Raw genomic sequence first — 15,809 nt, 5'->3', positions numbered from 1 at the left:
GCACCGATACATTTAACAATCTTTTCCGAATTTCTTAATTATGGATTGACGAACATAGAAGTGACTTCGTTCTGTTTAAGACAACTCGGCTCTGTGCTATCCTTTGTTTTTATATTTCTACTGCTTCTTCCTTCCTGAGTTATCCGGTTAACCTAAATAAACCATTATGGGACTCACCCTAATGATCACAAAACTTTTCACTATGCGGAGACGTTGTTTTGTCTACTTCTAATTAGTGAACATTATCAACACGTTGATAATCCACCTTTGAAGTGAACCATTGCTCTGTATCTATGGAAATACAAACGCTATTAATATAGTGGATTTTAATAGGTGCAAATAAAATTCTTTCTTCTGTTCATTTAATAAACTCATGTAGTACATTGACATATTAAGCAAAGTAGTAACCCCTGAAACGTAACAAGTTCTAACAACTCCTTTTTGATGACGATAGTACATATTTTCACAATAGTGACCTTGTATCAAGTAGGCATTCCAATAAATATATTATTCCTATTGGAAACCCATCAACTTTCTCTTGTTGCAATAGAAACTAATATTGTGAATTTAATTTTTTGTTTAGTATCAAATAGCTCCGTTGGATTTATAATGTATCTGTTTAACGAACTCTTATAGTACTTCATATTTGTGTAAATATACCACATTATTCTTGTTAAACTTATTGAAATTGTAATTTGTTGTCCTATTGGTTTTTTAAATTTTAATTATATTTTGTGTGAAACAATTGCAGGGTTGTGGCGTTTAAAGGCGCTTGGGTTATGGTGTTGTAGGGTTCAAAACCCTTGGGTATGAGGTTATGAGGTTTTTAATATAATTGTAAGGTTTGAAACGTTTGACTTATGGGACTAAGATGTTTTAAATGCTCGTATACCATAATAGGGCTTAAAGCGTCTTTAATCCTGTTGTGTTATATGATTCCCATAAGTACTCCATATCCATGTTGGAGGTACCTATTTGGAGGATTTAGGAAATGCTTCGCTATCCGATACAGTAAAATGTAAAAACCGAATATTTAGTATGTTTGTAAAATCTTAATCAATGTGCATACATAGAATATCTTTTCTACATCATGGAATATATTTATATAATTTAAAGACTAAATTATTAGTGGAAAGTGAAGGGTCTCCATTTAAAATTAGACACTGACTATATGAAATCCTATGACATTGTTAGTTACTTAATAGTGGATTAATATGCAATATTAACTTGAAATCATTTTTTCGGGTTCGATTCCCGGCGGGGGTATGACAACAGCAATAATTTTTCCCTCATTAATTTGAGGTAGTTTGTAGTGGGTAAATAAAAAATGATTTCAAATTAATATTAGACACTGACTGTTGTCTGTTTCTTATAACTGATGGTAAAGGAACCAAATTTTTGCATAAGTAATCATCGAATGTGATCATTGTTATAACAATTTGGAATGTCAAATGAAATACCCCCAGACGTTGAACATTTTTGATAGTTAAGAAAATTACCAGCCTGTTACATAATTTTTGGAATAAACATATCACGTTCGAAAACAGTAGTTATGACAAAATAGTTATGAAACAGTATTTTATAACTATCAAAAGAATATGTAGGCACATTGTTTACGACACCCGACATACGGACATACGTACGCGGACGACAGGCCAAAAATGAGGTAAAGAAACTTCTTTCCTCCAGTATCTAGCAATTTGTATGTCCGACACGTACGAAAATCCATTCTTCGCCTTGGCAACTTTCTCGTCGTCGACTTGTAACCACCAGCAAATGCTTTCTGGAAGTTGTACCCAAGTGCGTGTGCCGTAGACAAACGTCCGTCACCGTCTGTTGTTCTTACTTCTTTGATTAGTAGCCAAGCAAAGAAAGGTAAAGTGGTCAAAGTAGTAGTTAGTTATATGTAGGCCTTCGACAAAACGAGACGACGTCATCCTTAGACCGAGAGAGCAACAACAACTTTCGAATACAAGACTCGGTGACTTATTATTATAAATGAAAAGAGACCGACTAACGTCGTCGGCATCGGTTGAATAGGAAAGGAAAATGTACTAGAAGAGTGGTGCCTTTTTGGGGGGATATCGATGCTGAACCAATTTTGCTCCAAATGAGTATCAAAGCCGCAGTTCTTCGACGACGTTGCGGACAATTTGAATCTCGCGCTTAAGTGCGAAAACAATTACTGAAATCGCGGTGTGCATCAAGTGTGCGACTTGCAACGCGCGCAACTTTGAATTACTGACAGTGCATCAGGATTACGATCGCAGCTGGAAATTTTAAAGGATTACGACAATGGTGAGTTAATTTTCTTTTTTTTTAATTTTTGAGTTCTTGAATATCTAACAATAACATTTTGATGGAATAACAAAATGAAAAAATTCTCATATAAAATATTTCTTTAATGAATTCTGATTCGCCATGATGATAAAGTTTAAGTATCTTTAAATAAAAATTTGAATGCCATTATGAGTTTCTAAATTTTTTTTCGAAAATCTCAAAGGTTTTATCTGTAATAATGGATAATTCAAATTATTGTCATCTATAGATACGTAAAGGTAATTAAAAATTGAAATATATATTTAATGGTTTTTCTTTCACCAATATGTGCTTTATGCATAGCGACCTTTGTTTCAATAATTATTTTGTCTTTCTAAAAACTATTTCAAAACAAAGTTTTACTGAGAATAAATTTTTGATACGAAATATGGTTTTAAATATCACAAAAACCTCATAAACTTTCTAATGATTTTTTTACGACTACATAAATGTATGACATTCTCGAATGAAACTCAAATACAGATGATTTCTAAATTTTTTGATATTTGTGCCATTTTATAGATTAAATAGTTACAGTATCTATTTTTAGACTGAAACAAATTAGACATTATAAAAACAAACAACTGAACTTTACAGAATATTTCTCAAAAACTATTATGAACGTTATACTTTCGATGATCTAGATTCAATAATTGTTATTATTGAGGATATATCGTAAGTAATATACTTAAGTGAAAATTTACTTCATAAAATCAATTTTATTGACCTGCATCTTTTTATCAGTTAAACCCTTAGCATATCTGTCCAATTTTTATTATTTGACTATATTTTGGGTTAACAAATTTCAATGTAAAATAATCATGGATAGAAAATAGCAAACGGATAATAGGGCAGATAATGAAGGACTTATATTACCGCTCGTGTAGATATAAATCAATCTCAGACCACAACCAACAGGCCCTATATCAATATGCAGAGGTATTTGAATCTAATTGCGTTCGATGTCATTGATAATTCAAATTTTAAAATTTAATTAGGGTTTCAAGGGCTAATGTCCTTTAGATAAAGTATATTTTTAAGTTTAACTTTAGGGCTTGGAGCTCTTTTTGCTTCTTCGCCCCGCTCTGCTTTCAATCGATCGAGAAAAATATGTACATGAAACAATACGTTTAAATATTATTTGAATTTTGTAGATAATTTATAGATAATATAATTATAAAGTTTGTTGTTATTATTTCGTTTGATTATCCATCTACGTAAATAATTACTCCTAACAGATTACTAAGTGGGCAATTAAAACGAAACAATTATTGTTTTTTACATCAATAATAATAGGTCCTGTTGTCATAAAACAACTTTAAATAAGTACGTTTATTTGTAATAGATAGATATTAATTGGTGGACGTTGTACACCCTTAGGTCAAATAATTTCACAATAATAATAAACTAGTAGGTGTCTAAATTACAAAAATAAAACATTTTAGTGTTGCTGGCAGACATATTACTACTCTTAATAATTAGGTGCTAAAAAGCTTTACATGGAGCTTTAATGACTGTTTAAAATGCCCAACATGTGTATTATATCTAGCTTTAATAACTACCACGTCATTAAAAACTCGTCAAAGTTTTACGTATTATTTTAGAGTTATTGAAGATATATAGGGATATAAACTCCTCAAAAGGACTTTAGTAGTTTTTTGCCAAAAGGCAACTAAAAATAAAAATAAAGAATGAGGTTTATATTTTCTACCTTTACATATATTTCATCATAAAACTAATTAACACTTTAAAAACTTTAAAATTTTCTGGTTATTATTAATTAGATAGGTGTGTTGTAATTGCCATTTTCCTTAATTGGATTTTGATCTTGAGTTCTGTACTGATAAACGTAAACCGCGGTATTGTCATATGTCTGTTTGTCCTGTTGAAATCTACATTTTGGAAGAACCTATTGATACAAGGTAATTAGCGCTAAACGATTATTAAATTTAAAGAACTAATCGATTGTTTCGATTATTGATTTATCGAAGTTAAAGTCACCATTGTCGTAATCCTTTAAAATTTCCAGCCGCGATCGTTTTACTTTTCTATTCAATCAATGCCGTCGATATGAGCCTGTCCCACTTCTTTTACAATAAAAATCGATTATTTTTACAAATTGAATACAGTTAATCTATAATCGCTTTGATCTCTTTTTTTGTTTTGCTTCTTTTGTTTATAATATTATCGAACTAACGCAAAGTAGATAGCTAAATGTTGATATACAGTGTCTTTCTAAAACAAGTGGCAAGCTTGCACGAGGTGATAGAGCACTGTAAAACAAACAAATTAAGTAAACGTTTTGTGGTTTGAAGGACCACCGTTTTCTAAAAAAACGTATTTGAAAGTACAGTCAAGTGTCAGTGGTGTTTACATTCTCCGTCGATGTAGCTGCTTAGTTGTTATCACAATTTCTCTGTAAGTTGGCAATTCACGACCAGGGCCGGCGTCAGATTGCAACTACTTCTAGTTGTCTTAGAAAATTTTCTGTCCCTTAATAACGCACCTTTGCTACCATCATGTGATTCCCTCTTGCATTTGGTTAACCCCTACCAGAACTTGCTAGTAATTTAAGAAACACCCTGTAAAATCAAATCAACAAGGAAAAGCTGCAACAACCAACTGAACAGAGTTTTGTGTAGTACAGTAGGCTTACCATATAATTAATACGATACGATTCATTTGTTTGCGACAATTTGCAACAAAGTAGCAGGGCCCGTAATCGGTTATAAATTTAATTTAGTAATAATCATAACTCGACAATGGTTAGTCCCTAAATGGGTGTTATTTATTCCGATTGTCCGAGCTCATTTCATTAAAGCATTTCGGTTTTGCTAAACTTAAGGTCAACCACACGATTACAGAAATTTATTGCGTGGCACCGTGTCTTAACCACACCCACACGCATTCTCCAGAAAATATTCAATTTCGCCACAACAGCACCCTTTCGGTAAATTATTGTTTGGTTGGAGCTCTGGAGCTCACAAGAACAAAATCCGTACCTAAAGCTTTTTATTTATGTTACATCTTTCAGTCTCCAGCAGGCAAACGATGCTAATCAAAATTTTTTTTGTTCCCTTTGTTGCCGTACCTACATTACGCTTGTTAAAAATAACGAGCTGGTATAATATATTTTTTAAATAAAATTTTAAATAAGCGATATTCTTCGTTTTTTTTTATATTCAATAACAGAATAACAGAAAACTGATAAGTCCCGTTCAAAAAATCATTTAAATATTAAATCAATAAAATTTTAATTCTTGGTCGGCGGATTTTCAACGATATAGCTGAGTTGAAACCGTTGAGTAGAGCTTATAATTTTTGTAAACAATAAAATCTGCAGTATAATCTTAATTTTAACAATTTTCGTTAGGTAAATTTTTGTTTATTGCTGGTGTTTGTTTTTTCTTTTCCTCTGGTAAAATTGCCTGGTCCCACTAGCGTCATTGTCCGGTACCCAGCCGAATCCTGAAAAAGTGCCAGATCCAAATCGGGTATCTGATCCAAATCGGATACTCAACTTATTTCTATTGATAAGAAAAGTAATTTTAGGTTCAGTTATTAAACAAATAATTCAAAAACGAGAAATTGTTTTAGTATCTTTCGCAGTTATTTAGAAAAGTTTTTGTCAACTGATGATGCGGTGGAAGTGAAAGAAGAAGAGATACTCCGAAAACTTTCAAAGCAAAATGAAAATGCTAGACTATTTCGTACCAACAAATCTTGCCCATTTCTTATTGACTTCCATAGAGTCCTCTGTTCTCCTACTCTTTCTAATATCTCTTCATTTCAAATCTTCTCTATCCCCGGTATCACCATTCGCCAGTAACACCACATTTCGAACGCTTATAGCCTTTTCTTTTCCACAGCGCCTACCGTCCATGTTTCGCACCTGTACAGCGCCGCATTCCGAACATACACCTTTACCAATCTTTTTCACATTTCTTATTTAATCGTTCGCAAGCATAGAAGTCTCGACTCGACCCTGCGCTATTCTCTGCTTTATACTTTATATCCCTACTACTCCTTCCGTCCTGATTTATCTGACTTCCTAGGTACCGAAAATCAACCACATTTTTTAATTTTTCGTCTCCTATCTTTATATTCGCTCTCTCCCTACTTTTTCTACCCTTACCTGCCAGTATTTTTGTGTTACTTTTATTTGTTTTCATACAATACTGTTTTGTCAATACCGCTTCCATTATATTTAAAGCTATCTGTAACTCATTCTTGCTAGATGCTAAAACTTCTATATCATCTGCAGTCTAAGCATACTAATCATTTGCCCCTTTTGCTGGACTCATAAAACGAGCATTAAAGACGATATAAAAAATCATCTTCTTATTAAAAAGTATGCAGATTATGATTATTTATTAGTATCCACAACTATTATAAATTACTTAAAATATTGGAGAGATACTTCCTTTGGACCTTGAGATATTTTATCTTCCTGTTACCGTGAGCCTTTATCTCTGCAGACACCCTGTATGTAAAGACAAAGCTAACAGATATTCCATTTTTGGTCGAGATCTTCATTTGGATAAAAATCGTTATGAGCGAAAAGATCTCTCGAGATACGTCGGTCGCTGAATATGTGAGTCGTAAAGGCCATTGCGAGATGAACCGGTCACATTCACATGTGGTGCCAAGTCAAAGACCTTGCAATATTCGTTGCATTATTTTGTTTTCCGTGACAAACAAGTCAAAGACTTCGTCCTTTCGCTATTATTTTACCTTCAACCCCGATCATTACTTTCATTTTCGACCGAATCGCGCAGATTTGTCATGTTGCGAGAATAGACGACAAGATCCAATAAGAATCGTGTTTTAACCGATAACGATAACGCAATGTGTGACCCAATTTTGCACATGGCTTGGGTAATTTATTACCTGCCACGTTAGAAATAAGTTCACTTTTGAAACAGTTGACATGGTATCTGTACTCAGCCAACGATATTATTAATGCAACAAAAAATTACAAGTCACATTAACCATAATTAGTGGGTAAAAGTAAAAGTTTCAATCGGAAGATTTATTAAAGGTCATTTCTAAAGAGTACTTAGATATAAATTTATAGATAAAACTAAAAATACATCGTCGAACTACAAGCTCTATCCCATTTCTGTTGGCTCATCTAAGAAGGTATTTATTACCTTTCTGACACCCTTCATCATTCTCACAAGGTCGTCAGTCCTAAGACTGATTGGACGCGCACCTTCACTCCTGAGCATTTCCCTAAAATTAAAACGTCTCATATTCTTAACTGTTTGCGAACAGTAATCTAATCTAGGTCTACCTCTACTCATCTTAACTCCTGTCTCTGCCTCTAATATGTCTCTGGCTAGATTTCATGCTTGAGAAGGTGTCCTACCAACCTATCTCGCCTAGTTTTTATTAACTTCCATAGAGTCCTCCGTTCTCCTATTATTTCTAATACCTCTTCATTTCTAACTTTTTCTATCCACGGTATCCTCATCATTCGCCGGTAACACCACATTTCGAATGCTTCTAATCTTTCATGTTTCGCACCCATACAGCGCCGGTCCAATCATATACCTTTAACAATCCTTTTCGAATTTCTAAAATAATTGTTGGCAAGCATAGAAATGACTTCTTTTTATTGAAGGCAACTCGACCCTGCGCTATCCTCTGCTTTATATCCCTACTACTCTTTCCGTCCTGACTTATCTGACTTCCTAGATACCTACAATCAGCCACTTCTTCTAATCTTTCGTCTTCTGTCTTTACATTCGCTCTTTCCGTATTTTTTCTTCCCTTGCGCGCCAGTAATTTTGTTTTACTTTTATTTATTTTCATGTAAAGCTATTTTTGACACCATTAAAAGACAATAAATGCCACTTGTCCTAAATTAATTAACAGGGTGTAAGTATCGTATAATCATCTCCATCATCATCGTCACCGGTGGAAGAAATACCTCCACTCTTTCCTGTTGTAGAGTAAAACATTAGCATGCAACGGAAGTTGCGCGCGCATCTCACAACTGTTAGCGGTAACTATCTATGGCAACTGTCAACTGTAACGGAAAACATTGTGTAAATGAATCTACCAGTTATTACGTAGTTGTATATTGGCTACACAAATATGTATATACAGAATGTAAGTATTTATTACTTCTACTGCATTTGTGTAATTTCACACACCCTTTTTTATTCTCTCCTAAGCAGTTATTCAGGTTAACACTTATTACATACAAACCTTTGAAGATTTAAAAGGCATGCAGGAAAGGCACTTTAGGGAAAAAGAATACATTACACTCTACATATTCAGCGACCCGTAATGGAATTCCGAGCAGGGAAAGGTTGAAATGTTATTTATATATTGCCCTTCTTCTTGAGGGATAATGCATCCTTTGAGAGGCGTCAGAATCTGTAAAATAGAACTTGGAAAATATTCGAGGAATTCGCTATTTTATGATACGGTCCACTATTAAAAAGTTTTAATTTCGGTTTTTGTTTGTACCTATAGTTGAATTAAAAAGAAATAAACAGAAAAGAAAAACTATTAAACGAACCAGGCAGTCAAGTTATTCTTTGTAAGTATTTTAATAAAATCTTTTCACGACTTTGAACGTGACAAATACAACTGGCACGACCTTTTCCGGTTTACTGGTAGGAAATTTTAATTCAATATCGCATACACTGTGAAGAATAAATATAAAAACTAGTAGCGATATCATACCACGCAAAAGTTGATAATATTGATGCCTAAAACGATTTTTGTGGCTACAAGTAACCTACTTACACAAAATATAGAAACTTAAGCAATAAAATACATTCCAAATGTTCCTTAAATCTAACGTTAATTGTCCTACGTCTTTGACGCATATAGTATTGGGATCCGTCAAATGAGAGGAGCCTAAAAACATGGCGCCGATTAGGGAAAATTTATCGTAGTTCCTATAGTGTACCGTGCAATTTCCAAGTTTTTAAATTACGATAAAATGATAAGTATTGACACAATATGTGATTGGGCTGACACAAAGCCTCGGAAAGGAAATTTCGTTGAAGGTGAGCGTGTTTTTAATGCCAATCACATTATAAAATTCGGAAATAACAAATTCCGTCAAGTTTACTGTCTACTTTTTACAAACTTCGGATTCAAAAAGTGATTCACATTATATAATTGGTGAGGTGATTCTGGGTGATTTAAGCAATATCATATCAATGACTTGCCGTGCAAAGCCGATTTAAGAGAACGTTGCAAACACATTATTGCAACTTTGTTGTATTGCAGCAGGTAGGTTTTTAATCTCAAAATACTTATATCGTATCATTAGAATTGTGTTAAATCAATTACACAGGAATAAATAATTTCTCACTTTATAATTTTAGTATGATTCTAGTTTTAAATATTAAGGTTATGGCTGATGGTAAATACTTCCTGAAATATAATCATGTGCATTAAAATGACGTGAACAAATGTTTATTCCGGAATTCACTTCTTTGATATCTAGTGCTTTCATCCAAGCTTCTATTAGTTTACTTTTTCTCTAATTTTCCGAATATATTTTTTACATATATAAAATGGTTGTTAAGTATAGTTAATGTAGGTGAAGAGTGAAGATCTATGACTAAAGTGATATTGCAGCTTTTCACTGAACATATTAACTGTTTATTTGATTTAACTTTAGAAGAAAACTTCGTCGACTCCATCATCAAAAAAATTTTTACTTCTTTAACGTGTTTTATTATTTTAATAAACAATTTTACAATTTGCGTGCACAGTTCTTATGTAAATTTTTCCCTCATTCGAGTTATGAATTACGCCACCAGATGGTGTATGCCCATTTGACGGATCCCAATACTGTTTAATACAATTTTAAATAGAAGTTTTATGATATTAAAACAAATTATTATGTACGGCAAAATAAATGGTTAGAGGAGTATTTTCCTTTTCTAACATTAGTACATATAGAAACGCGACCCTCAAGGACCTTAAGGATAACACGCCATTGTTATTATGATAATAGTAGTTGCGTCAAAATAAATGGCTTTATTTTAAACTGAAGTAATAAGTGATTTCGTACCCAGCTAATAAAGAAAAGATCGGTAAAACGGTAACGGTATGTTAAAAAAGTTCAATTATTAACCATTAAATTCAATAAAGTGTTATAGAAAGGCCAAAACCGCATGTACAATTACTATTTAAACGTCTATACGGTTAGCACGTAATGTTTTGGCTTTATGTTACTACAGCAGTTACCAAAGTTCAGTTTCCTTCAATCATTATCAAGTATTAGTATTGTTGTTCAACTTTCTAATTGCATTTCTACGAATGATTTGTTGAACCATTAGTCCATTTAATGGGTATAGTACGTACCTATCTAATGTTATTCAAACAAATAAGTGACTTATCATTATCACAATACATGCACCCGTGGTGGTTCAATATGAATAGAATTTCTGCAAAATTGAAGTAATTCAATTGTAATAATAGTGACTGGTTTTAAAATTTCAAAAATTTTACTTATTTTGTTACGTTTTGATTAACATTTATCAACGCCTTCTTATGTATTTAATTGTTTGCTCGAAATAAATTTTGCAATTGATTATTAACTATAAGCCCCCGATTAGTTAGAAACTCAACATAGTCACGTTCTGGTGTTAAAGAAGAATCAAATTTATAAATTTTAACGTATTACATCATCTGTAACATTCACATTATAACAGATTTAAGTAAATACTCTGACACCAATTGATAAGCTAAATTTCCTTTTTTTAAGTATTGTTTAACTTGTTGAACTAAGTGAATTTATGATTAATGTAGTTTGTCAAGCCTTAAAAATCGAAGACTTAAATGATCGGCTACAAATACGACGTACATAACCTCACATTGTCAATCATTCTAAAAACATTGATCTTAGGGTTAATTTTTGCCTATCGAATCATTTTTTCTCCAGTTTTCGACTAGAACAAGTCTTTTTAGAAGGTGTCCTTATTTCCAAATTGAATCTGCATCTATCTCAAATACTTATCGCACCCTGGTTCCGATTTTATTTCGTAAATCTCTCCCAAACTATTCTTTAAAAAGTTAAACCCTGTGAACATTCGATATGCTATGGTTCTTGAGTCACAAATCTTACTGAATTTGTGAAAACTGAGTAGCTGACATAACTTTTGTTTTAAATATAAATATAAAGAAGAAAAATAATTTTATTCAAATAGAGACGGTCCTCCGCCAGGGATGGTCAAAGTTAATCAACATTTTTCTTTAATTTTAAACATATGCCTAAAACTCGATTCCAACTAAGTCCAGCGTTTTAATTTGAATACCAGGTTCATTTTGATATTGTTTCAATATTTCTACTCAACAAACGTTTAATTGCAACTTTTCTTTCAAGTGCTATTGGAAAAATTCTCATTAAATATCTTAGAATCCATAGGAATCGACATAATCACCAAAATCAGTCGAGAATGGTCGTAATAGTCACATAAATATTGACCAACTTTTTTAACACCATTTAATGCCCCATTGAAACACCAGACACTTCCTCTATTACTAATTAATCTGTAATAATATCAGATGGTCTATCACGAAGGACAAATTTACATTAGAGTGATTGTTCTTCTTCGGTACAAAAGAGTGATAAGATACGTCCTTTAGATACCCAGTAATCATTTGAGTTTCAGGTTTTCTATTTCTGATTTAGGAACCCACAGTTTGTAACGGTAGTTATTGAATAATCGGCTTAATTTAAAAAACAAATCAGAGTAAAGACATATTCACTTCTGGAAACGATTTACAGCTCTATCCAAAGGCTATCTTGTCTTGTGGCCGTAACTGACCAACCTTGAATTAACTTTCATGAATAAAATATAAGGACGAAAGCGAAATGAAATGTTTGTAGGTACCTACATAAAGTTTACTCAAATATGGTTGTTTGCGCAGGTACTGTTCAGATAATGACTTCAAACAGGTGTAGTAACGACTGGTTTTGAATCCATTGCAAACTTTTGACGCAAATAAATCGGACACGTCTGTACTTATTGCATTGGTTACTGTACCAATTGCATTCATGCACAATATTAACAAAAGTATAAAATAATAAACCATAAATCGATAAAACAATAATTCCTTCCGCTGCTTACATTGGGTAAACAACGAGCTTCAGAACATCAATAACTTCCTCATTTAGCTTTCATTTTAAAATGAATGTGTCTGAAATTTGTCGTCTATATATCTATTAAGTACTCTAGTACTCAATAAAAATGTTACAAATTGGAAAAGATAAAAAATCTTAGAAACATTCAAGAAGTCAAAACTTCATTATTTTCAATTTTATGAAAAACAAGTACAGTCGAATTATACTATAACGAAGTAAGGTTATAATTAACGCTTAGTTTTAACGAACAAAAATATTTTTTAAACAAATTCAGTTTTATAAAAGTTCTTAATTGGCTAAGATATTAATGAAAATCGCCATTAACGCCCGGCTATAACGAACAAATTCTCAACTCCTTCGTGTTCGTCACAACCGGGTTAAGCAGTGCTTATTGTATATACTGCATTATATATGGAAACCGAAAATACAGTCCAATAAATAATAGTATTTGTGTTGCTGAATTCATAAACCATGGTATTTTACTTTGTCTGTGAACAAGAATTGCTGCATATATAAATCAGAAGCGAGTCGTATTTAATAAGAACATTTTGAAAGGTTGCAGTTTGTAGGTAAGTAGACCAGAAAAAACGAGAAATAATTGTGTGTTGTAGTTGTAGTAATAACCGACCGGTTTGATACTTTGTATGCACTTAATATGTACCTACTTTTTTATCTTGCTAAATGTGTGGCAACTGGCAGAGTTTTTAATCGTTTAACAAGAGAATCTTGTTACCAACAATAGGAAATCAATTTCGAAATTTCTCGTTTCTCATGAGCTGCTTATCACTTCGAAATATTTCGAGCTTTTTTCTCATCCCTTTGAAAACCTTCGTTTTTGCAATATACTAAATCTGATTAGTACTTACTCCGGAAAAATTAAGGGAAAAGAAGTAGAATGAGTCATCTCGCACCACTAAGTGACATACATAAATGTGGGGGTAAAGACCTTACCGAAAACCCCAACTGCTCCGGCAATGATGACTTTAACTTGTATTTGCATGATACCGCCGGTGTATTCCCATTACACCGTCCATATGTGACCCATGTCTGCATGTGAATACATTGGTTTTTGCTTGATTCAACAGTCAACTTATTTTTGTGTTTTGTGGTAATACGTTTTCAATCAAACGCTAACGAGTACTAATCATTACGTACAATTGGCTTGTCTACGTATCAGCTGTTGCGAAGGTCACGAATAGGTATGTGTGTTTCGTCGAAAGCTGATAAGGTAAAGCGGTAACTGTTCTTAATCATTGACGGCTCGTTATCTAGGGTACATTTTGGGGACTCTTCTTATATCCCCTACGTTGTGGGACTATGACGAAATGCATTCTACAGTGCCTCCAGCTGTTACAACCAACATTACAACCAATTTTTTCTTAGAAAAACACTTATCCACTTTTTCTTTACTTTATTGTCTATTATTATGCAATCGACAATACTTAAATCCACCATAAAAGTCTTAAAAACTAAATAGGTACCTTGTTATTATAGGTAGTTGCACCACTTGCTAAGAAAAATTGCTGGTATAAAACCGACTATCGGTCAAATGTTTTTCCATATTGAGGACAAAGAACCCATCTACAAAAGACTAAAAAGTGAATCTGAATACAATGACCTCAATTCCCATAAGAACTTGGTGTTTATTGGCCACGATTATTATAAGAACGTGTACCGGTCGTCTATTGATCGCTATTATGATCCTATGAGTAAATAATGACCATGCAACTTCTTCTTTCTGCGATATTAGGTACCTAGATTTGCTGATGACTCCATTCGATAGAATAGCAATTTTTTGCATCGTAACTATTAGTTCAGGTCAGGCACATTGCTGCCCTCGAGATCATGGAACTGACCATAACGATTCTCAATAATTACAGAGTATTAATGATCGCTATATTTCTTTTAAGCAGTCTTTGATCAGAGCTGTCAGCTGCAATTTAAAGAAACATTAAATACTGCTCATTTGAGTCAAAATCTCTCGACATTAGTAGTATTATATTATGATATTAATAAACAACAAAGAAATATATTAGAGAAGGAAGATAGTGTGGAGATATGGGAGCTAGGTTATCCCATAATGAGATAAGAGTTCGATGTAGCATTAAAAAACTTAAAGCGCCAGGTATAGATGGGATACAGGCGGAAATTCTAAAGCATACAGGACAAGAAGAGGTTAGAGATTATATGTCTAAGCTAGTTAGTCACATTTACGAGACGGGGAAAGTTCCAGAAGATTATAAACGGAACGTGGTAGTAGCCATACTTAAAAAGAGAGACATTTAGAACAATTAGCTTAACTTCCCATGCGTCAATAATCTTAACTCGAATGGTACAGAAAAGGATGGGAAAAGGGAGGAAGAACTATTAGGGGAAGATCTATTAAAAGAATTATTAGAAGAAATAGATGAACGCGGGAGGCCATTCTAGTTTTACAGATAACAATAGCAAAGAGGAGTTAGAGTTAGCCTTAAATAAAATAGAAGAGGTGTTGACCAAACAGTATAGTATGAAAATAAATAAAAGCAAAACAAAGATACTGGTTTACAAGGGAGGAAAAAAGTAGGGAAAGAGCGAATATAAAGATAGCAGACGAAAAATTAGAAGAAGTGGTCGATTTAAGCATCTAGAAATCTAGATAAGTTAGGACGGAAGGAATAGTAAGGATATAACGCAGAGGATACCGCAGGGTCGAGTCGCCTTCAATAAAAAGAAGTCACTTCTATACTCGCGAACGGTTAATTTAAAAATCCGAAAAAGATTGTCAAAGGTGTATGTTTGGAGCGCGGTGTTGTACGGGTGCAAAACATGGACGGTGGGCGCCGTGGAAAAGAAAAGGTTAGAAGCGTTCGAAATGTGGCGTTACAGGCGAATGATGAGGATACCGTGGATAGAGAAGATTAGAAATGAAGGGGTAACAGAAAGAATAGGAAAACAGAGAACTCTATGTAAGTCAATAAGAAATAGGCGAGATAGGTTAGGTTAGGTTAGGTTCTTCTCCTTCTCAGGTCTCTCCTAGTCAGACATATAAGAAGCAGAAACTGGAGTTAGGAAGACTAAAGGTAGACTAGGTAAGGATGTGGAATATTCTAGTTTTGGACCGAGCGGGATGGTCTAGAAGTCTAGACCATAGCTTAGCATTCGGGAGAACGCCGGTTCCATACCGGGTCCGTCTGCCTTGGTTCAAGTTTTTCTGTGGTTTCCTTGGATCAAAAGCAAATTCTGAGGCAGTAATATCCACAGATAATCTTTCACTCTCTTCTGTCTTCATTTCGTCCGTCTCATCTTTCTCACCCGAACCACCACCCACCCATTCCCACGATTCCTGAAAGCAGGCTGAAAAGGGCCTTCCGCCCTACCTTCCGGC

At 33.6% G+C, this 15,809-nt stretch overlaps 1 protein-coding gene across 1 annotated transcript in view; it reads left to right on the top strand.

Annotated features, from left to right (window-relative positions):
• Positions 1 to 1,806: 1,806 nt before the first annotated feature.
• LOC108741275 (probable chitinase 10) overlaps positions 1,807 to 15,809 on the top strand; it is an 86,273-nt gene continuing 72,270 nt past the window's right edge. Inside the window, exon 1 of the mRNA XM_025976492.1 lies at positions 1,807 to 2,298. Within this exon, the coding sequence (XP_025832277.1) occupies positions 2,296 to 2,298 (3 nt within the window). The 5' untranslated portion in view covers positions 1,807 to 2,295. The remainder of the gene's footprint in view (positions 2,299 to 15,809) is intronic.

This window comes from Agrilus planipennis, unplaced genomic scaffold (genome assembly GCF_000699045.2).
Source record: "Agrilus planipennis isolate EAB-ADULT unplaced genomic scaffold, Apla_2.0 scaffold21, whole genome shotgun sequence".
NCBI classification, from domain to species: domain Eukaryota; kingdom Metazoa; phylum Arthropoda; class Insecta; order Coleoptera; family Buprestidae; genus Agrilus; species Agrilus planipennis.
This window is presented reverse-complemented; position numbering and strand designations above follow the sequence as displayed.